At 38.5% G+C, this 23,695-nt stretch overlaps 1 protein-coding gene across 1 annotated transcript in view; it reads left to right on the top strand.

Annotated features, from left to right (window-relative positions):
- The window catches only part of LOC139120018 (gamma-aminobutyric acid type B receptor subunit 2-like), a 43,695-nt gene that overhangs the window by 13,057 nt on the left and 6,943 nt on the right, over positions 1-23,695 (top strand). The window contains exons 3-9 of the mRNA XM_070684021.1: positions 8,264-8,593; positions 9,298-9,489; positions 13,278-13,523; positions 13,907-13,970; positions 16,026-16,109; positions 19,423-19,573; positions 22,119-22,251. Of these exons, the coding sequence (XP_070540122.1) occupies positions 8,264-8,593; positions 9,298-9,489; positions 13,278-13,523; positions 13,907-13,970; positions 16,026-16,109; positions 19,423-19,573; positions 22,119-22,251 (1,200 nt within the window). The remainder of the gene's footprint in view (positions 1-8,263; positions 8,594-9,297; positions 9,490-13,277; positions 13,524-13,906; positions 13,971-16,025; positions 16,110-19,422; positions 19,574-22,118; positions 22,252-23,695) is intronic.

The following is a 23,695-nucleotide window of genomic DNA, read 5'->3' as shown; positions in this document are numbered from 1 at the left end:
TGTCGGGCATGAAAGTGGGCCGTCTCTTTCGAAGGCAACAAATTATTGCACCAGATGTAGATTTCTCCGACCATCATCTGGATCTGAGTGTACAGAAACACTAGAAGAATTTGGAAAATACATTCGATTGCGGTCGTTACAGAAACGGGATATCAAAATGTACTAGAATAACATGTGGGTTTGGTGGCAGAGAGTGCAGTCTCTAGAAAATGGAGTGTGCTTTCTGGGACTGCCAGTGGTCTCATAAATCCATTGTGGTGAGTCTTGGAGTGTCCTTGCCATTTCGAAAATTACACGAGTATAAGGGGGCTTTGAACAGCAGGAAAATATAATGCAAAGGTCACAGAGGTTCCGTTGAGGCAATGAACCATCAACGAAAGGCACAGAAATGAGACATGATGAATTCGCGTCACCTTTTATCTCGTAGGGCAAAAGTAACAGCGTTTGTGACTTGCCGCTTCCAACGTGTCACGTGATCATTCATAGCGGAGAAGAGCAGAAGAAAGTAGTCGGTGAAGAAGTGGATGAGTTGAGAGTCTATCTTGATTTAATCAGCTGATAGGCCTACGATGTTGGCGATAGTGGCTATAACAGACAAATAAAAGCCGGATAGAAGAGGCCGACAGTAAAAATTGCCAACAAATGAGCGGCAACGTAAAAGGCAGCGTCGTTCCGTGGTTGACACACTTTTAGGGCAATGGTTATTATCAGAGTGTCATTACCAACATATGCTTTTGAATTAAACTATGAACTGTCAGCTGATGACGGGCAGTGGATGGGATAACCTCCGACTAAATGACTTCAAAGGTTTGTCTGACGACAAGCATTTGTCAAAATTCCTGAAGTAGACTGTGTGCCGCCTTCTCCAAGAATATAGTGCTCATGGCAGGATCACATAGCAATAGCAATATAATGATTGTACATACATATAATGATTGTATATATATATATATATATATATATATATATATATATATATATATATATATATATATATATATATATATATGCAAGATCATATAGACATGACTTTGACACTTGCGTGTTGGAAAGTATTGGGCATCCTACCATGCACGATGCTTGTTATTCGATCGATTTTTTTCTGCCGTAAAACAGTCTCTCACATCGCTTGGTTGTAACTTCCACATGTATCGCCTTTTAGTGGTCTCAAATTAAACGCGAAATTATGAACACCTCGGCCAAGTACACTTTCCTTATCTGGGTTTTATACGCTTTCAAACATTACTTCGACTTAATATTCATCTTCTTGATTTTCTTTACCCACCGTTTGTTTCACTGGATTGCTGTAACGTTTTTTTCGATACAGACGTGGGCCAGGTGAGGGGAAGTTGTGGGACAAAAGCGATTTTTCCTTTTTTCAGTGTATTGGGCACGTTAGTTGTTCTGACGTCATACCCATATAGCCCACCTGTTCTACTGCGTTGAATCCAGAAAACTTTCCACCGCGAGAGATCCAATACATATGTGTAAAATTATTGTATCAGAACTTTTGAACAGTTCTTGGCTATATAGACAACCTTGCATTGCTGATGAAGTTGTTGTTGAGACAGTAATAATCTGGGGTTGATCGATTCAACACCGATGGCGATGACGGAAACCTATTGAACTCTAAAATGATAAATGCAAAATTTGAGAAGATGCAGCACAGACAAAGCCATTGATTCATTGATTGTAGTTGTATAAAGAAGCCGAGAGACCGAAAGCGATGAATGCAAAATCAACTTAATCAGCAACGGAAAGATATACAGAATATCTCAAGCACATCATATTGTGTTGACATTAATAATCAAGACTCGTATACTGTTATCTTCATTATTCTTTTCAGATACTCCACTTGATCATCTCCCTATAGAATTTGCATTTTTTAATACACACAACATGTAATATCTCCTTCAGGTACAATTTTAGAACTTGGCTTTTGTCCGCTTGTTTTGGAAAAAAAAGTTGTCTTCTTCTGTTTGAAGAAAGCCGACCCGATGAATTTGCTAGTAATTCACACCCAAAGTCGAGTTTAGATCAGACTTGGCTCTTTATTCAGTACTTGTTCACAGTGTTCTAGCTTTTTCAGGAAGCCTTTAATGCTTTCAATTGAAAGGAAACGATTCAGTGTAAAAGTTTGCAATCTTCTTTGTTTCTCAATTGTATAATAGAATCGCTAACACTATGAGTTCCATGATTTTCAGTTACCGCTATCCCCGCTACCGCTCGCTACGTAACGGAGACCTTGGGGAAAAAAAAATTGTGCCTCGAATCCTGCATTGTATATCGTTTCTAAAAGAAAGGTGAATTAATGATGTTTGGAAGCTAGGATCTCAACTAGTCAAGTGATCAAGACGGCTTTTCCCATTGTATGTAGCTTCAGCATGCTAACATCTTGCGACCAAATGAGCTGGAAATTTGTACAGGTGGCGGATATTAAATTGAAATAAAAACTAATCTGAAAGATATGTTCAATTGAGACAACTCAACTGCGTAAAAGCGTATTTCAATTTTTTTGCGACTGGTGAGTCGTATTCAGTGCATAGACACCTACACACCAATGTTTACTTCTATCAATGCAATATTATTCTCCTTACTTTATAAACCGTTCATCTCATTCGGTCCGCGTCTGTATATGAGACATTCTCGAAAATGCAATTTAGTAATATGACTTATCTAGATATCTTGATATGCCATGTACAACAAAGTTTTTAAAAAACAAATATATTTAGTATATGTCAAAACAAATTTGGCTTGATTTTGCCATTCGTATCATGGACTGCCAGACAGTAGAAACATTACCTAATGCAGGGTTATGCCTGACCCGAGACGTTCTCGTTACTAGCAGGTATCTTCAAGTTGCTGGATCAGTTTACGAAAAAGCGTGATAAGTATGTGAGTATATTGAAACAAAATGATTTTGGTAACGTAAACATAAGGTGTAGTTTTGGACATGAATGATATGTTACCGGTACATTTATTGCATGCTCGTAATATCTTGCCAGCGGATGAACCCAATGGTTGTGACACTATCGCTCGTTGACAGACATCTGGTCAGTAACCCCCTACTCCCACTTTTTATCGACACTACGTGTACGTACCGACCAGCATGTGTTGAACGGGTCCTACGTTTCCCAATGTGGTGAATCCACTGCTGTTGTAAAATATCTAGGGTAGCGCTAAAATTTACGACATCTTTTCACAAGATTACGGTGCCATGTGTTGCAGACCCTAGCACACAAATCTTGTTGTGTTATGACAGATGCAAATAAGTAACATGGGAAAACGGACAATAATGAACTGTAGAGTCATATTTGATCTCTGAGAGTTTGCAAAATGGCCTATGAGGCTCGAGGCTGGCTTCTAAATAATTCTGTAAATTATGAGTATGACTAAGCCATTCTTGATAAAATGACGAGTTCATCATTTCTTTCGCGCCGGCAAAGAATGGAAAAAAATATATGCTGATATTAGCAGTGAGTCTACCATAAAAAATGTAAAATGAACGTTCAGCCTCGTGGCACTCGTAATGTTCCGCGTTATTCGTTTGTCAAAATCCACTCACTTGGTCATGGGCAGTACAAATACTCATTTATTAAAAACTCAACCTGTATGCTTTGAAAGCTTGGACTGAAGACTTGTTTGATGGTGAACCGTGACGGCGCAACAGCGGTCAGCAACAGTAGCGGTCTCCTAAGATGAAACCCATTCCTCGATTCACCGGTTTGGAATTTCGAAGCATTGCGAAAAAAATGAGCCGTACACACATGATACCTGTCAACGGCAAACATGCTGCATCGCAACAATACTTATAAAATAATCCATCATCGTGGCATAATAAACGTGTCTATGTGCTCCCCGACTAACAGAAGGTAAATTCCCTTAAGTTTACTTCAAACAGCGTTCTCCAACTCACAAGAACGCCTTATGGCCTGCGGTATATACTTACCATCGTAAAACTTGCAACGTTAACAACAGTTTATTTCTTTTCCACGGGGACCGCAACGCGGGACAGAACTAGTGCTCTAACTCGCCAGAATTAGCTTAGTTCTCGTTCATGAGGTATCTCTCGGGATCGCTTCCGGCAATAATCGACTCGATTGCAGATGTTTTAAGTATGTATGTTCTGGAAAGGACGTGCAGAAATGAAACTTGCCATTAGATATAAAAATACACCCTTTTCATCAATAACACAGTCACGGAGAATAAAAACATGCCGCATATACCACCGGGGCTTAATGAATTAGATCTTCGCTAATACATGTTTCCTGGAATACAATACTCCGTTGAAAAAGAAGGTTATACAGTTGGGTTTCAATTCGGTGCCACAACTCAGTGTATGAGACGAACACATTGCATGTACGAAACAAACGGTTAGCTTGGGTATCATGATGCATTTCAAAGTCACCGACTCATCAAGCCAGCATGGGGAGGGAGTTTTAACAAATGTCTATGCACTGGTGTATAGACGTATAGTTGTGAGCATTAATAGTGTGTCGTTACAATGATTGCATTTTGGGCGTCACTATACCAACGCCGGCTGAAGTGGAAACAGCTAGAGTAAGTTGCGTCATTGTCATTGCTGTTTCTGCCGTATTTTGCAGCAGTTTCTCTTGGGTGAAGGAAAATACTCTATGGTAGTAATATTTAAACTTAGACTGGGTCGAACAACTGGAAATTCATATTTCGTGCAGCTCAGCTATAAAGCTTCTCTGTGAAATATTCGCAACGATTATGCGATGCGGCGTCGAACTGTATTTTCAGTTAGCTGATTAGTAATAAGAATGATCATTTGGCGGTAAGGTTGCTCTCAGAATGGCTCCATCCTCACGTGATACTGATACTGTGCATGTTCCTTTCACGATGGTGAATTTCTAGCTCTGCAACAAAAATCGACCACTTTCCCCAACGCTAAATGAAGGCTCCGACGTTTATGCATCGCTCTCTTGCATCTCACCATGGCCGACGCCGTTAAAAAACTGACATACACATCGATTTTTATGAGAGAAGAGGTGAAATAAATCCTTGACGATCAATTACAGTATTCGTGCTATCGCCCACTAAAGTGAGACTAGTGGTGTGATCACTGTGTATCCAAAGACAATCTCAAGTTCAGAATCAATGCCAATGCCATGTTTCCTTCCGAATGCTCAACCTTATACGTCAGTTTTTGTGACCCATTCTCTCGGGCTGACACATATACGGAGATATAAACTGACATGTATATCACTTCTAAAAAATCCAACATTTCCAGATCAAATAACTGCCCTACGAGACTATTGGGTGATAAAAGTCTGTCATGTTAATGTTTCCCCTGAATTTTGTGTAATTCTGAGTTATGTTTGAAAATCATGAAATATTACAGATGATAAATTATGGTCTAATTCGTCGATATGTTGTCATGTGTGACTCGTCATTTGAATGTTGGTACGTGAGAGCATGTTGAAATTTAAAGTTAAGGGGAAGCTGCACCCAACATGGCGATTTGCTCAAAATCACTTTTTGCAAATATCCATTCAATTTTAATTAATTTGTTAACACAAAATTAAAATATTGGTTGGATTCACCTTTTAGTTTGTCAAGCAGTCGTAAGTTTCGTGATAAAGAAGTGTTAATTTATGTAAATGTATGCAAATCACCCGATTTCCTGGCTTCTTTTTCCTCCCAATTTCAAAATGTCCAAAGAATTTAACTCCACTCTGGCTGGGTCAAATTTTCTGAAATTTTCATAGTATGTTCTTTAAATGCTATATAAAAATCCGACTATTTTGTTTGACAATGAGGTTCTGACATTTTGAATGAGAGGCATTTTAATTTTGCTTATCATATTTTTAATCACTTTTTTGAGTGTCAGTCTTTCAATCTTGCCATTTTAGAATGAGGATAGATAATGCAAAATAAAATAGTCGTTTTTTTCTACGTATACTCTTTTTTTTCAAGTGAAATATTGCATTTCAGAAAATATCGTCAAGTTTTTGACTTAAATTAATTTTTATCATTAATACCAAATTGAGGTTTTTTACCCCAAATATACATCCACTTCATCTTTTGAGTAAACTATTGCTACCATACTAAACTTTAGAGTCTCTGCCTTTTGAAAATATATAGTATGAAGGGGTTTCCTTGTCATCTTTGATGAGAAATATTGCTTTGAAAAAAAACTGTGTTGGCAACATGCAGCTCCACCTTAACTATGACGAATGTTTCCGCTTCCAAAACCATTTCGAAACCTAGGTGAAATTGTCGTCTGCGGTTGAACAGAATGATAACGGAACATTTTCTCGACATGATTGAAGAAACTATTTGATAATGATTTGAAGACTGTTAAAAAGTTCAGCACAAAAACTGCTGTAATCTCCATATTGAGATAACCGCAACGAATGCCTGTAAGTCACCCGCAGATCAGTCTCACAGCGCGATAGTAAAACAGACGCCACGCTATTTCAAAGAACGGCTCGATGCGCACCCAATACCATTTCTTTCGCTCCTTAGAAGGATTTCAGCAAAACGCCTGATCCCGATGAGCAAATTATACACAAGACGTCAGCAGGGAATATGTCACGAAGAAATTATTTTGAAAAACCACAAGTGGACTGTCTTTTTTCGCACTGTGACTTGTACATTTAGATTTTATACCCAGCAGAACAGAAAGTTAGCAGTCGGTTGACATTTACCCAAACGTGTATATGACAATCTGTGTTATATTTAAATTTTCTTCAGCATGTACATGTATTCCGCATACACGTTCATTCAAAGCACTCGGTAAGATCATACATACTTGTTTTTTCAATGACGTGAGCACAGAGCAAGGCTACTATGAACCGGTCATCTTGTTTTTGGAGAAGGGTGAAAATGTAAGTGTAACCGCGTGATACCAGATAAAAAGATGGTGATGAAAGAATCAAGTAGTAAATGTTTAATGACGCGAGTATTTGGCGTTTCAAATGTAAGTAAGACGGTTATAAACGCGAAGGCATAGCAAAAACTAACATCGTCAACGATAAACGTTCAGACATACAGGCAGAGAGACACCGTCAGACAGTCAGACAGACAGACAGACAACTAAACTAAATATCGAAACATTTTAGAAGTGGGAGTGCAATATTAAGATATAGAATAACGATAGGAGAGGGAGAGATTAGCAGCAGAGTTCTGAAGTTAAAGTAAAAGATATACATCGATACAAGCGTAACGTCAAAGTTGCTTGTATCGCGTACATTTTATTTAATTAGGCGTGCGCTTTCCGTACAACAATTTAATGTCAATAGATGTCGCTGCGTATTTCGATTAGATTTTTCGAAAATTGCTCACAGCTTTCATGGCAAACAAACTTCAAAATGTGCCTTTGAATAAATATTGATTCTCAGAGAATGTCCGTCGCAAAAAAGTTGCTGATGTGTCATAAAATAGCCGATGCGGCGACGCTTTGCTGAATTCGACCTTGAACTTTTGCCACTCCAGAAGGGCGAAGATGCAAATTAATTCCCTCAGTTACACTCTTCATTACATACACTTGATCGCGATTTCGCCTTCTATTTCATCAGGAATAAAGCAAATTTCAGCTGCGAGTTGCAGTCCTGCCTCGATAATTATATTTTGGATCCTAGCGCGATCGCAGCATCAGTTGCATGCAAATATAGAGAAATTTGCAATTGTCGATTTATTCTCCAAAACTGTCTAGTTCGACATTAAGAGAAATTGTTCAAAAAAGTCGTTGATTTTATTACCGTTTTATTTCGTGACGTCATTGCGTCATTCGTTTCAAAGGAGCATTACTTCACGTGAAAACCCCACGTAACTGCCGCGTTTACGCAATTGCAAACCCTTTCATTACCGTTTCTCAAACATCTCATGGCTTAATGACGCCATTAAGTGGCAATTTTCCTACGTGATTTTGTCGAGCAACCACTGTTAACGCGGTATCATTACCAAACGTGACGCCAGACAAGCGAATCTTATGCAGCATTTTTTGATAAATGAAGGCAATTCGTTTTCTAACATCACCAGGCGGTCACGGTGTAAACGAACATCGGACCGCTTTAGAAATCTGAAATAGTTTTCTGTTCTGTGTCCGTGAACACGAAAATCATTTTAGTAACTCAAATTGTGTAGAAATATCAGCGTGATGTATATGGGTGACTTTGAAGATGGGAGTCTGCAAATACTCTGTCTGGCTGATGGCTTTTGGAATCGCAAGATGTCAACGATTTTATTTTAAGGTGTAGCTCTATTTGTGTCGGCAACTTTGCTTTTCTAATTCTAGGTATCGCCCAGCGTGACTTCGGCAAGCCTGTCGAACACTCGAAAGTACCCGACGCTGTTCCGAACGGTGCAATCCGACAACACAAACAACCCGGCAAGACTGGCTCTCCTTCAGCACTTCGATTGGACGGTAGTCGGCACCATCGCCAAGGACGATGCGCTCTTCACCAGCGTCATGGAAGAGTTCCACGATCTTCTCGACGTGTTCAACATAACTGTGAGAGCCGCTACCACGTTCACGACCAATCCAAGCGGACAGATCAAGCAACTCAAAGACGCTAACGCGCGGATAATCATCGCAATGAACTATGGGACCGCGGTCTTGTGTGAAGTGAGTTACGTCTCGATCCTCTGAATTGGTGCAAATTTTTTTACAAGGCGCTTTACCGTCTAAATACCGACTCATAGAAAGAAAAGATAAGCCACTGTAGTTTTCCTTCTTATCTCAGAAGAAACCGCTCCCGATTAAAAATGTTTGCAGTCTTCTAACTTTTTTCTTTTTATAACCCTCCGTGCTTTCACAAAGCCCACACAGTTCAACTGTAAATGTACGCGAAGTGTAATTAGCCATGATATAACCAAAATCTGATACTGGAAGCGTGTATTTCTAACGTTGAGTACTCTAATGAGGTGACCATAAGAATTGCTTCTCGCATTACAAACTCAACGGCGCTTATACATGTCGGTTGCTTTCACTACAGTAACTTTCAAGTTGACTTGCGTCCATGGAACATGTTAGAAAACGACCAATGTTCCCCAATTAAAAATGTTTTCATTACTACACACAGCGTCGGACAATGTTTTATGATACGCAAAAACTATCAAAGTTGAAAAGCAGCACGTTTGAATTGAGCAACTCCATCTTGTAATATCAATAGTAACTGAAAGATATTATGTCCTCGGGTAAACCTCCAGGCATAGGCGGTCGGTAAAGTCATTCGCTTCGTCTGTCGTAGATGCAACTTCAGGAAGTGCAGATTTCTGTCGATCTCTCTGTTCTCGAGTTCATAAAACTTTACACGAAATGTGTTTCAGGCATTCAAGGCTGGGATGTACGGTCCCAAATATCAATGGTTCCTGACTGGCGGACAGGGTAGTAATTTTTACCTGCGATCTTCTGAAAATCAAGGTTGCACAGAAGAGGACATGCTAGCTGTATCAGAGGGCGCCATCTTAACAGATCATTCTTACTGGGGTGAAGAGAACGAACGAGCCATATCCGGACACGTAAGTTTTAAACTTTTGCACTGATTTCAAGAAGTCAAAAATAATCAGTCACAAAGGCTACCCGGCAAAAAAGATTGAGCCGTGGATTCGGATTCGGATTCTTAGAAATAAGCTGATACTCTTTTATCTCAGTCACATTAATTTCAGCGATATCAAAGTTCACACGAATATGTGTGAAATCCTATTCAGAACAGAAAGCGACTTCCTTCCTGCGATGCGGTACTACTTTCACAATCCGAATCCAATAAAACTGCCTCTACTTGGAAACCGCCATAAATTTACTCAAAGAGTGTTTCTCCGTAACCGCAAGAACATCATCTGAAACATCCAAAACCATTAACTGTTCACCGTGAAAAGACCCGATATCCTCACTTACGAAAGCCCCACTGTGACTAAGCTTATACATGCACTTTTCAGAGATTGACCCATTTTTTTCTTTCAGCAAGATTCAGCCAGCCATATAATACTTTCTCCTTATCTTCTTAGGTAATTCAAACACCATATATTCTAGATTTCTTGATAAATTGCACTTTCGTTGAATGTCCCTCTTCAAAATCCCTATCGCCCCTTAATTGTAGCATCGGAAATCATCGGAAAGTCGTTATTCGTTTAGAACTCAACATGGCGTGACAAAAAACTTAACTGACATTAAATAGACTTCAACAATCTTCTAGTTGTGGCTATTAATTATTCACAGATCTCCTCTAGGGAAATTGCGGTATTATTAAGAAGACCAAGGTATAGCGCGGCAACGGGGGTAATGGTCGGAATTTTTGAAAGTTCTTTGATCTACTTGAAATACTCGGGCTTGTCAACAACCATCGGCAAAACTTCCACTGTAGCTCTAATCAGCGTTTGGAAGAGGTTTGAAAGATGTCACGGTTTCGCCCTGAGCTTTCCTGTCCTTGTCTTGTGTATGGTATTGAAAGCCCCCGCTGTAGGTATTAACAGCACTCACCGAGATCTCAATCCTTCGGAGAGGGGGGGGGGATTTTTTGAGTCTTGTAATAGATTGTTATAGCTGTGATTTCTGGCTCGCCTGTAAACTCTGTTCTGAAGAGTGGATTGAAGCGAAACCCGGGAAACTCAAATGAAACGCTAAAAGGTAGCCCTGGTAATAACCTCACATCCAACGCAAGAAATAAGCCTCGGCTACTATGTTGATATGGCTCTTGCTACTTATCTTGCAATATGTCTTAATATGCCCGGTAAGATGGAGAGAGTTTTTGTAATTTCAAAATAAAGAATCTCTTTCCAAGTTGCATTTATTTGCCGGGCTGCCTCATCTGCCAATAAACTCGGTACCATTTTGCTAAGAATAAACTCGGGGATTATATTAGAACCAAATGGCTTGACTGTGAATATACTGGAAATCGACGCAGGTACGTTTCATTTCGCCGTCCATTAGTGATGTCGAAACACACAGGTTTATGAGATAGTGTGACACGGTTTTTTCAGCTATCGTGAATATCGTAATAATGTCATGGTTATGTACCTATGAAGAGCGGAGTATATAACCTATGAAATATACATGTATCGTTTTCTTGCTTTAATAAAGTGTCAATATATCATGTGCAATTTTTCAATTACGTGGTTTTAAAAGCATTACATTGCTGTTGAATGAGAGTATTACACCGGCAAAATTGAGCGTTATTAAAATAGTCCGTTTCCTTTGCCGGTTGCTAGTCATGTGTGTTACATTCAGCTTTAATTATCGTGTTTTGCCTAATATTGGTTTTCTTTGTCAACCCCACTAGAAAGGATGTTAGATATGTCACCGCACGTGGTGTAGATAGTATGTCACTGACACAGATCGATAAATGTATCTGCCATCATTAGTGAATGAGTTCTGCTGTTGTTGTCGTCAAGGTACGGGGACGGCAGGGCTTCCCTGGTTGGAGGTGTGTCAAAACGGATATTGCATTCAGCTGTAAATGGCAGACACACCCAAACTTCTTATTAAAATGAAACAGCACTGTTTATCCTCAGCCTCGCGATAGAACATTAGATGTATTTCACATGAAAGAAAAAAGACAGGAAGTGGTGACACTCAATTTCTTTGCTCTTACGAGCACCCGTTTTACTTGCGCTTGTATGCCTCGTATATCCTCAAGAATTGACACACGTATGTACGCTAGTCAGTTTCAATTACATTAATTTACTTGGAGGCAAAAATACGCCGTGCTTGTGATCAAACTCCCGAAAAGTCCCAATCTGATTAAAATCAGATGTAACCATGGCAATATTTCCACTAACGAGAACAGCCAAGAACAAGGTGGAAACGTTGCCATCTTCTGATTTCAATTCAATGAAATTGGCAAGCTCCAATGTCTCAGGGTTTCGGTGTAGTATGTTCTGGTGTCATGTGGTCTTAGGGTCGGGTAGCGAGAAAGCGATATTGTAGAGCGTGGATCTTTACAAAATATTCTAAAGGCTTGGCTTCAACCTTAAGACATGAATATAAATTAGAGATAAAAGATTATATTAAATTGTAAAATCATTATTAGCAAAACAGCTCTTGAAGTGATCATGCGACCTACTTACATATCAATCATAATTAGAAATTCATAATTGAGATATCACCAAACTGTGTCATAATCGAGATCGTGTATGCTAATTAAGTTACACATCAAAACAGTACCGTATTCAAAGCAATCAACCATTAATAATACATTCCTCATCGTTATTAATTGATCAATACAAGGGTTCATCCAGTTTTGTCGATTTTCTTCATTAACTTGATCATCCGCACTTTTATGCTTGACGATTAGCCGTTTTCGTTTCACGTCTGGTAATTGGCACTATATTCAGAAGAAGTTTGAGGGAAACGGCAACAGCTGTTGGGAGTGGATACTCAAAATTGAAAACTATGCGCAGTGAAAAAAACCTAATAGTTTTACTGCTTCTTTACATGTCAATAAAAAAGATGAAATACTATTTTTCGACCAAAAAGTGACGTCACACAATGTGGCTGCATGGTAGATGAGTATGAAATGTAACCTAGCTGAACTTCGCAGGACGGTCGTCAGTTTAATTGAACAGCCTGCGATTCATTTACAAGTGTTTATGGTGGATGCTAGAAAATTGGCCATCGTTATAATTAGCACTTCTGTCTTTTAAACACGGGCATTAAAACAAGCTCACGGCGTCAGCATCCAATTGACTGCTGGAGCTAAGAGATATATACAACGCTGGTGAGAGCATCCAGCTTCCCAGCGTTAGAATGAACAGAGTGGGCGTACTCTGGTACATGTTATTTCTCTCACAGGCTTTGCGTGGTTTGATCTATGTAAAAGCTTTAACATTTTTGTACATGGTTGAAGTGTGCCAGTATTCAACTACGCAAACGAACGGACTGTAGTGAGTTTGGTAGAAGATAATGAAGAACGAGTTTTGCTAAAATAATATAACCAAAGATAACCATTTAATGCTCGATTTCCGTCATAAAGTCTTAATTTTATGCAAAGTGTATTAATCAGTATTGTTTACATCGTAAATAAACTGATAATCATTATCTATGGAGAAGATATATCGGCTTAAAATCGTGCATCGTTATAAAACGTTATAATCGACCCTTAATCATTATTTTAGTGCAAACATAAAAGCGTTTATTTCTAGCCTCTTCCAGGGCAATACATATATCCCAAATAAAATAGTTCCAATCGTATGAACAATACAAAATTGACAAAAACAAAGTAAACGCTCAGCGAATTTCAGGTGTCCTTTGAAGTGAAACAACGCATGTTTTTCTGTCACTTAAAGCTCTTTCATTTTACATATTGCCACAGACGCCGGGAGAGTTCAAGGCGGAACTAATCCACAGAATGGAGACTGTATACGGTGTTGATGACGTTTATGTCTCCGACTATGCACCATGTGCCTTCGATGCTATCTGGGCCATCGCGCTGGCCCTCAACGGCTCCATTGAACACCTCCCCGATGATAAAACACTGCCGGATTTCACCTATGAAGACGACGAGATGGCGACGATATTTTATGAAGAGATGCTGAAAACGCACTTCGTTGGAGTTACGGTAAGCAGTCGCAGGGTCAAAAGTCAAAGTTCATTTGTTGTTTAGATCAAAATAGATGGAAGAATCACGGTTCTCGAATGAGGAACTGCTACGGAACTGACGCAAGAAGGCTCTGAATGGAACGAAGGTGGTGGAAAATTGAAGGGATCCTTTAGTTGTACAGTTGTACGTTTGTCACATCAATGAAGTTTTGTCAAATTTCCTATGACGTGGTGAATCGAGGGAATCTTCAAGAATTTTCGTTAATCTCGGTAAAAAGGCGAATGCAACACAAATAATGAAGGCATATTACAGTAAAGTAATTGCATGTATGTTTTCTTGAAGTGGCGTGTCTTCATATTATGTACTAGGGCTATGAGGAGTCTTTTGCTTTGTGTTTCCAGGGTCCGGTTCATTTCACTGGCGAAGGAGATCGTGAAGGAAGAGTTATTATTTATCAAATTCAAGGTAGGATTAGCTGAACACGTTCTTTCCCTTAGGTAGAATGCGCCTCGAAAACGTAAGACTTAAAGTTCACTCAAAAAATCCTCAAGAAAAGTTAAAACCATTCTCTCTCCTAATTAAGAATGAAAGTTAGGGATCTGCGTACGCATTTGGGTACCATGTAAACAAATTACCGTAAATTTACGCCGGAGAAGAGAGTACTGTTCCTCGGAGTTTTTTGACAAAGCTACAGAGGCAGCGAGCAAAATTGTTATTTCTTTTTTTTACGAACCAGCAACATCTCCCCCTAATTATATCAATTTGTTACTGATGACTTGGCATCTAGATTTTACAAAGTATCATCAATAATAGAAGCATGGCATATACAGATAATATTGACAAATAATCTGCGCATTTCCACGTGCCCAGGAAGAAAACAACAGTTGTAAAGATATGAAGAACAAAATGCCCTAAAAAAACAATTGCAGTATTGTCTTTTTTACGTCCTCAAGATTGAGTCTAACATTTCAGCGTTTCCATTTTTCATTCACCCCGATCGTTGAATGCCTGAATATACCGCCGGAGAAAACACATCGAACATGATAAATTTCATGTTGAATTCACTGCACAAGGACACTTCCAACTGAGTTTTTGACGTCGACGCACTTCTCGTTCAAGCCGATACACCTTTTATCACATGTTAGTAACATGATGACCCACGGTCCCTCTTGTGGAGGGACAGTGGATGACCGGAAACCCGGATATATCATCCGGACTAACTCTGAGCAATGTTTTTGGAACTAGTTGGCGGCGGTCACGTCGAATGCTGGTGATCAAAATAAAACTTTTAGTGCATTAACCTTCACGAAACAGGGTTGCTACTATAGAAAGTCGACCCCCTACTTGTTGTACCGCCTAAAAATACTGACGTTATTCAAATTTTTAATAGTCGTTTAGCCCGGACTCCGAACAAAAGAACAAAAACTCTTATTGAAAATCCCCGCGGACGCGAAAACTCGAGACACTCACAGACTGTACTAGTAAAATAATTGTTATGCGGAAGTAATATTTGCTGCAATTTCAAAAAATCCAAATTGCCTAAAGTAGAAACGGCGATTCCGAGGAACGATCAATTCATTCTGCTTGGCCTTACCGATATTTAAAATTCAAAATGGCCGCCATCCCTGTGTTAATTCTATGGGGAAAATTAAATTTTCGATTTTCACAAAACTACAGTGCCGCAAAAATGAGCTCCGACAAGTGATAAACCAAAAGGGTATTATAAAAGTGTGAGAGGTCCGAATATCTCTTCGAGGCGAATTCTACCTAAAACTGGCTCATTTCCTGCACATAGATTGGGGATTCTTTGCAGCAGTCTTTTCGAGGATTCTCAACATGATATTCATAACGTGTTTCTATTTACATCATTTTCCCTTTGTCTATTATATACATGTACCTACAGCATGTTGGAATACTCAGTGATACAGTCTCAGCCGGTTACGTGTGATGCACATTACTACTTATCAAAAACAAATGAAAATGTAAATTTATATGAATTCATCTTTCAATAATAGCAATTCATGTCACGCATGTACTTGTTGTGCTGACAAGCTGAAAATCGGGTATTTTAACCATCTAAAGGGACAAAGAACATGTTGGCATGACTACAAAAAACATTTTGCAGTCATGCCAGTGAGTATAAGAAGTTCAGGATAAGCCGAAGCTTAAGTGAGGTGACATTCCCCATCTTTTCAATAACATTTTCTTGATCTGTTTATTGTGGAAAGTTACGTACTTAGGCTTTGGGCTTTTCGTGATCTTTTTATACTCACTGCGATGATGACAAAATATATTTTAATGACGGTAACATGATGGGCACTATCAAAAACTTTCTCAATACACGCATTAACTCAGTGATTGGAAAACGGCGTAATTGATAACTTTCTTTCAGAATAACACTATGCACCGAAATGACATCTGAATGAAATAATTCACAATATTTCCAACATGAACACGATGAATAGTACTCGTTCTTTCTCGTTCTTCGTCGATAACAAGAGCGACTTTTTTTACTCGCAGGAGGTGAAATTGTTGAAGTCGGCATACACGATGCTTACCACGACACCATTGAATGGGATCCACAGCATCCTCTTCGTTGGCAAGGTAACATAAAACCAATAATATTGATAACAAAACCACAAGGTTCAGAACATTACGCAATGGGTACAGTTCTATAGGAAGAGGTTACATTATGACAAAAAAAATTCTTAAACTCATTTTTCGACCTTTTCCATGAGGAACAGACGAAACCTTTTGAGTACACATCATGATGTTCTTGTGACAAAATCTGATATGTAATATCGTATAAATATAGCAAATGCGCTCTGTAACGAATTTTAAAGGGACAAAGTCGGCCATTTTCATGAATTTTGTTTGATACGAGACACTACTTATATTGTTTGACATGTTGAAAGATACTGAATGAATGGGTGACCATGCATATATTCGACCCCGGTTTTAGAAACGATAAACGAAACCACTGCGAAAATGAATTAATGGTCATGACCATTAATTCATTTTCGCCATGGTTTCATTTAATTTATATAAAACAGGGGTCGAATATATGCATGGTCACCCATTCATTCAGTATCTTTCAACATGTCAAACAATATAAGTAGTGTCTCGTATCAAACAAAATTCATGAAAAATGGCCGACTTTGTCCCTTTAATGTCTTTGAATTTGAACATGGTTCATATATCGGTAGTGTGGACATGACGCCCGGAACAACAACCATGCAGTAAGTCAGAGTTTTTGATGTAGAGTAGAGACTCAAACGTCGGAGATTCCCGATGTAATGCAATTTTTGAATCATTCTCCAACAATCCAGACTATATTGCAAATATTTAACATGCAGAGTTCTCATATTCTGTAATTGTGTAATTGACATACCACATAATTATAAACACTCGTTACCAACAAGTGTCAGTGAACGCTGAATTGTTCGACAGATATTGGACAGATATTTGGGCTGTCAAACTTCAACAATATTCTCTTGGCCTGCTAATTGTGGGGGCTCATTTTGAAGCTTATGGAGTTAATAAAGACTTTACTGGCTTACTTTAGTGAAAATCGGGAATTTTATACCCCCATAGAGACAACACGGGGACGACGGCCATTTTGAATACCAAATACCATTAAACATTGAGTAACTTGTTTCTCTAGTACCCAAAATTTACACGGAGACCCCCGATTGCTATTCTTGATTTTGAAAGAGAATGGTTGAAAGTTTTCTTGAGGAAAGTTTGAGCAAAAGTTTAAGTCTTTCAGTTAAAGAGATACTCTTATTTAATTCTCTTACAACGTTCCACACAGAAGTGCCTACTGATGATGAAAGACTAATCTTCCAAAACCACACCTCTTCTCTATACTATATCAGCCTAAATTATACCGCAACATTATACAATTAAATTATCTTACTAATAAAGATAAAAGAGTTTATCCGATCATAAAACACCGTTTAATATGATTTGTGAGCTAAAATTTACATAAAACAATTTAACTTAGACAAGTTCTTAAAATATCACAATTAGTACATTACAAGAATTATCGAAAAAAACAATAAAACAAAATTACAGGCAATAATATCTAATAAATGATGTATTTGCGAAGACATATATCTATAGATGCCGCGACAATTTAGATAGGTGTTTTAATTACTAACTCTCCATCAACCTAATGAGATCTTGTTTATCAATGTTCCCAATTAACTCATAGCTGTTTTAATTGCGGGTGTTGCCTTCGACGTTCAATCTATATGGAGTTGAACGACCGTTAGGCGTGCGAACGTTTGTGCAAGATGTAATCGTGAAAGTTGTACGGGACTGAGTTTTATTCGTAACACAAATAGCTCTAAGCTTATGCATCGCTAAACCTTGTCTCTTGTCTTTTGGTTTATTTTTTATGTCTGTTGTCAGTTGTTTTCTTTTATTATGACTGTAAATCACGATAAAACCGTAACAGGTATTTTAAGACGCTCTCTGTATAGGAATCACATGGCGGACTTGTTATATCCTACGAGTCACAATAAAGCAAGGGCGCAGAGAAATGGTTCCCTCTATTTCCGTTCTTGTTTACTCACTGCCATCGAGAAACGGCGCCGATCTATGAAAAGTGCAGTCCGGTAAAACTGACAACTCTAATAACTTTTTCAAAACTATATGTAAGGTTTAACGCGCCAAAAATAACGGTAAAGATATGACTTCTTAGGATCAAAGGCGCTATTTGTTTACGGAAATAATCTTGTATCTGCGTCAGCCAAATTGGTTTTCTGTATAGTTTTAATATTTGCATTTCAATCCAATTATGGAAGGGTGTATTAATTTTACTTGTTTTTTCTTGACAAATCGGCGTCTGAATGTCTGAACATTCACGGAATGATCTGGTATCACGGAAACCGGCGCGAAAGTTGTCGTTCAGACAATACTAGTATTCGAGCTTTGATTTCAAACATCAAAGGGATAGGCTCATATGTCGCTGCCTGTTCAATCGTTATCAATTATCACGTTAACTCACGGGACCATCTGGTGTACCATGATATATTGCAATGTATCTTTGTAACACGCAGTTCAGAGGCTTAATCAATTGCTCCGGTTTTTATGTTGAAAACGGTAGGCACAGATTCACAAGTATTACGTCGTCAAAGGGAATCTACGTTTGCGCTTAGATTCGCCTGTCAAGAGTAATTCATAACAAACAAACCATGACTAAACACCCGGTGTGTACGTGCTTTGGGCAGAGATAAATCGAATTATTGATTATGCAGAGGACAATATATACTAAGAGGAACAGGCAAATATACAGCAACATTTCATTTTATTTCGATTTTGCCTAATTTTGTTGATCAAAGCTTCCATCACCACGACATCGGCAACTGTTGGCTACTGTGCCCAGTGGCAGTCCTAAGCCGCATCATACATACGTAATGTTGTCTGACGGCAACAAAACTAATCTTGCTTATTAGATTACTGCACAGAAAATAGTCTTACAGGGTGAATAAGCGAGTGGGAAATACATCTAGCGACAGCAGAAAAATATTCGAAACCGATTATGAATCCAGAAACATGAAAGCATCCCTTTCCAATAGTAACCGTTGTAGGAAAGGGAGGGAACATTAGATGTTTGGGGGGGGGTCAGGATGCCGAGATGCAATTATTTGCTGTTTGCATTCATGTATGTGACTAGACATTTTGTAATTTTGCACAACAGCGTGTATACTACATTTACAGACTTTTGGCTGCCGCTGTAAGTACCCAGTCTTTTCTGTTTTTGACCCCTCTTTTCGAGATTTAATGGTCGACCACTCAGGGGGAAGATGGATTCGTGAATCAAGTAAAATTGAAATAATCGTAATTATTTTGCGGTTTCCCACAAATGTCAAACTATTCTAAAAGTTGTTCGTGTTTTTTTTTTACCCAGGCGGCGATCCACCTGTCGATTCGGTCGTCCAACATCCCATCACCATCGGATTGACGCCAGCAGGATTCGTCGCCATAGCGACCGTGTCCTCCCTGGGAATCTGTTTCTGTGTGTTCTTCCTGTGGTTCAACATTAAATATCGCTCGCACAGGTGGGCATCGTTCCTCTACCATCTTTAACGAGAACAATTTCACATGTAATTTAACGTCGGTCCTTTCACCACACCGCCGCTGTAGGCAGGAAATTTCCCCAAACGACCGAGTCGCTTTGTCGCAAATTACAATGTAATTTAAGGGGGCGTTGCACGGTGCATGCAGTGTTTATTGTCCAATCTCACTTTCTTGCGAAAGTTCTTTCAATTTTAAGTAATTTGTTTGCCGAATATTGAAATATTGATGGGGTTTACTCTTTAACATGATAATTTATACACATCACCAAGACTTTTTTTCTCTCTTTTTCAACATTTTAAATAGAATATAACTCCACTCCGACTTAATTTTTTGTCAAATAGCGTTGATCGCGATTTCGGGTTTGTTACGAAATATAGCTGCACACGCGCGACTCTCGGACAAATATGCTGAAATTCGGACAAATTTTGTCGTTGTATGCACGGCTGTTGTTGCAGCTTGTAGTCTCAGTCATCAATTCATACGAATAAGTGTGACGCTAAATAGCCTTTCGAACACTCGCAGGTTTTATTTTCGTCGTTTAGGCGGAAAATGCGGATAAATATTTATTTATGCATATTGATGAGATAGAACGTTGACGTCATTTGCGATCAGCGCGATTGTGTTAAATTTTAAGTTTCAATTCTTGAAATGCTATGCAACATAACACTATTTCGATTTCCGCAAAGTTCTCACATTTTAAATAAAAATCATTTCAATTTAATTTATCATAATCCTGCCCTTTAAGAATGAAAACATAACAAAACAAACTGTAGGCGTTTGTACATAAATTCTAGTTCAAAAATTAGACAATATTTTTCATAAAGTAGTATGTAGTTTTTGACAAATCAGCTTTCATTATTAATGCTAATATTGACGTGTTTCCCCAAAAATGTCCCCCTTCACCTTGAGAGTAAACTATCGCTCCAATACTAAACTTTAGATTCTCTGCTTTTGAAATATAATACGATATAGTATGAAGGGGTTTTCATGTTATCTTTGATGAGAAATATTGCTTCCACCTCAATATGGCAACAGCACCTGCTAACTTGCGAACAGTCACAATGTATGTAGTTTTGTTTTTAAGTTCAATTACCCGTGTTTGTCAGCGCGTTTGATTTGAGCATCCAAGCATCAAAGCGGTCACAAGAGTTGAATTATTACCCACAGCTACAATCGCTGGGCACATAATTCATGATAAAGGTATTGTCATGGCAATAACGCGTCAGTAAACCATCCACTCGGAGGTATTACATTACATTTACCACAGGCAAGAAAGCTAATAACAGCGCAGTCCTCAAGCGATGGATGGCATTTTGCCTTAGACTCGTTATCAGACAAGCTATAAGAGGCACTGTTTCCGACAGATGGTTTTACGTTTCCCACGTTAGAAAATTATATTCGACATGCTTGTAATTTGATTCGCAAATTAATACAAAAGCAAATTGATCACCCCGATATGTCATTTGTATCGTGTTATTATAGTTGGATTTCCTGGTGACGAATTATGTGCTTCCTCGTACCCTTTGTCTTCTAGAGACATCAAAATCTTGCAGCCGAGAGCTACTTTTGTGACGTTGTTTGTGATGCAAGAATACTTAAGGTAGTTCGCGCATCAAAACTGAAAGACCTAGACTTTTGCTCAAAGTTTCCTCAAGTAAACTTTCAACCATTCTCTTTCAAAATCAAAAAAGGGGTGTCACCGTGCAAATGTTGGTACTAGAGAAACAAATTACCCAATATTTACCGATATTTGACATTTTAAAATGGCCGCCATCCCTCTGTTCTCTCTATGGGAAAAATTATATTCCTATTTTCACAAAATTAAGCCGATGAAAACTTTACTTAGGCCTACTCCATAAGCTTCAAAATGAGCTCGTACAAGTGGAATAATATTGTAAAAAAAAGAATATTATCATAGTTTGAGAGTCCAAATATCTGTCCCACTGGCGCATTCTACCTCAAGTATTTGAGTGTGGATAAATCCAATGCTTTCTATGTCGCATCGTGCTAATGTTTCTTTCACCGAATGAAGAGGTGATATCTCCTTTAAGGTAGTAAGCGCCTCGAAAGTGAAAGACGTAAACTTTTGCTCAAACTTTTCTTAAGGAAACAAATAACTCTAGATTTACCGATACTTGAAATTCAAAATGGCCGCCATCCCTGTGTTATCTCTATGGAGAAAAACAAAAATTTTCGAATTTCGAAAACCTAAGCCGGTGAAAAGTCTTCTTACACCAAGGGCTTTACAATGAGCCCCCACACGTGGTAGATCAGAAAAGAATTGTAAAAAGTTAGAGAGTCCGAATGTCTGTCCCCGAGGCGCGTTCTACCGTGAGTTGTTGTTTGCTCCCCAGGGAGTTGAGTTGTCTCAAATTAGGTCCAGTGATCAGGGGTAATAATAATTGTAAAGCGTCTTGAGCACATGTACTTGTGGATATGTGCGCTATATAAGAACCCATTATTATATTATTATTACTACTATTATTACCGTAACTACATGTTCTTATTTTGCGTGTCTTTGAGCAGGTTTATAAAGATGTCTTCACCTCGTCTGAATAATTTGATGATACTAGGGTGTCTGCTGACCTACCTGGCCGCCATTTTGTTCGGACTGGATACAAACACACTGAACCATCGTCAGTTATCGTTTGTGTGTAATGTAAGTAGGGCAACTGTTTACTGGTTGACTGAAATGTCACACTCCAATTGATCTGCTCTATCATTAGTGAATGTGTATAAAGTGTTCTATAACATAAAGTAATCATATATATATATATATATATATATATATATATATATATATATATATATATATATATATATATATATATATATATATATATATTTCTGTGATGACACTATTTACATCTTTATACTAATTAGCGATTATTAATTCATCAACCTGCCAACATACCAAACAACCGGGCCATCGGGCAAAATATCCTTATCCATTCATTTGACGAATTCTCTACATTACCCGTACATCCTTCCGTGCAGATAAAACTGACGCAAACCAACTCAAAGTCGCACAGACCGACTAGGTTTTGATCGATTTGCAATCAAGGTAGCAGATGACAGCCAAGAAATTGTCAATCGATCAGTAGTGATGGTGACTTACTTGCAGTTTCGGAGTCATTAGCATACCTAATCCCATCGCCTCCGATTAGGACATTTTTCAATAGTCCCTGACACCGTTTGTAGTTTGAATTTTATGTTATTCAACTCTGAAATACATGAACAAATGAAACCCCTGCGCGCTGTTTTATTTTATTTTGGGTTCGTCAAGCGAAAATCGTTGATGAATAATGATATTTTGAAAGTCATTCATGACAAAATGCATCGTTCAATTACGTGAAATGTGGTGTTCATAAAGTAGGTCACTATTTTGTTAGCAATTATTGAAGATTTGAATGTCTAACAACAAAAAGTACGACGTCGTAATAATGTACATACTGTCTTGAAAGTGTGATAAGACTGTACTGCCCACAGAGTCCTCGGTCGTGCTCAACAATATCCACTGAGAAATTAAAATATCAACGGTTATCTCATTTCGGATTGACTGTTCTTGAATCTCTTTAATGCATTTGATCTTCTTAATCACGAGAGCCTCCTTAAGAAGCCGTGCGGTATTTCAGCACAGCAGAGATTATTCAGTTTATCAGTTTAAATCTGGTGTATCTGACCATTCACAGATCATCTATTCGAGCGTTAGGTCTCAGACGAACGAGACAGTTGCTGTACCCCGGGGGTCGATACTTCATCCAATACCCTTATCGCTTTTCATCAATGATTTAACATGTAACTTTCTTTGAGATGTGCATTCCGATGGCCTGGATACCTGTTTCTCATGTTAATCAAGTGAACTAGCGTGAGGGCGTATTCCTAATTAATCCAGTTCGAAACAATGGAAAATCTAGTGAAACCGAAGTTATGGTATCTAGGTCTTACGAATCTTGAAAATTAGTGATACTGTAGACGATAAACGAAAATTAATAGAAATAATGCCATTCTTTCCGCGTTACATTTTGAGCGTGTTTTTGTATATGCTTTAAACTATTTAAATACCGCAGCGAAAATACATGATAGCAGTTTGTGCGTGACGC

This window comes from Ptychodera flava, chromosome 20 (assembly GCF_041260155.1).
Source record: "Ptychodera flava strain L36383 chromosome 20, AS_Pfla_20210202, whole genome shotgun sequence".
In the NCBI taxonomy this organism is placed as follows: domain Eukaryota; kingdom Metazoa; phylum Hemichordata; class Enteropneusta; family Ptychoderidae; genus Ptychodera; species Ptychodera flava.
The sequence above is the reverse complement of the archived record's forward strand: the minus strand, read 5'-3'. Positions and strand labels throughout refer to the sequence as shown.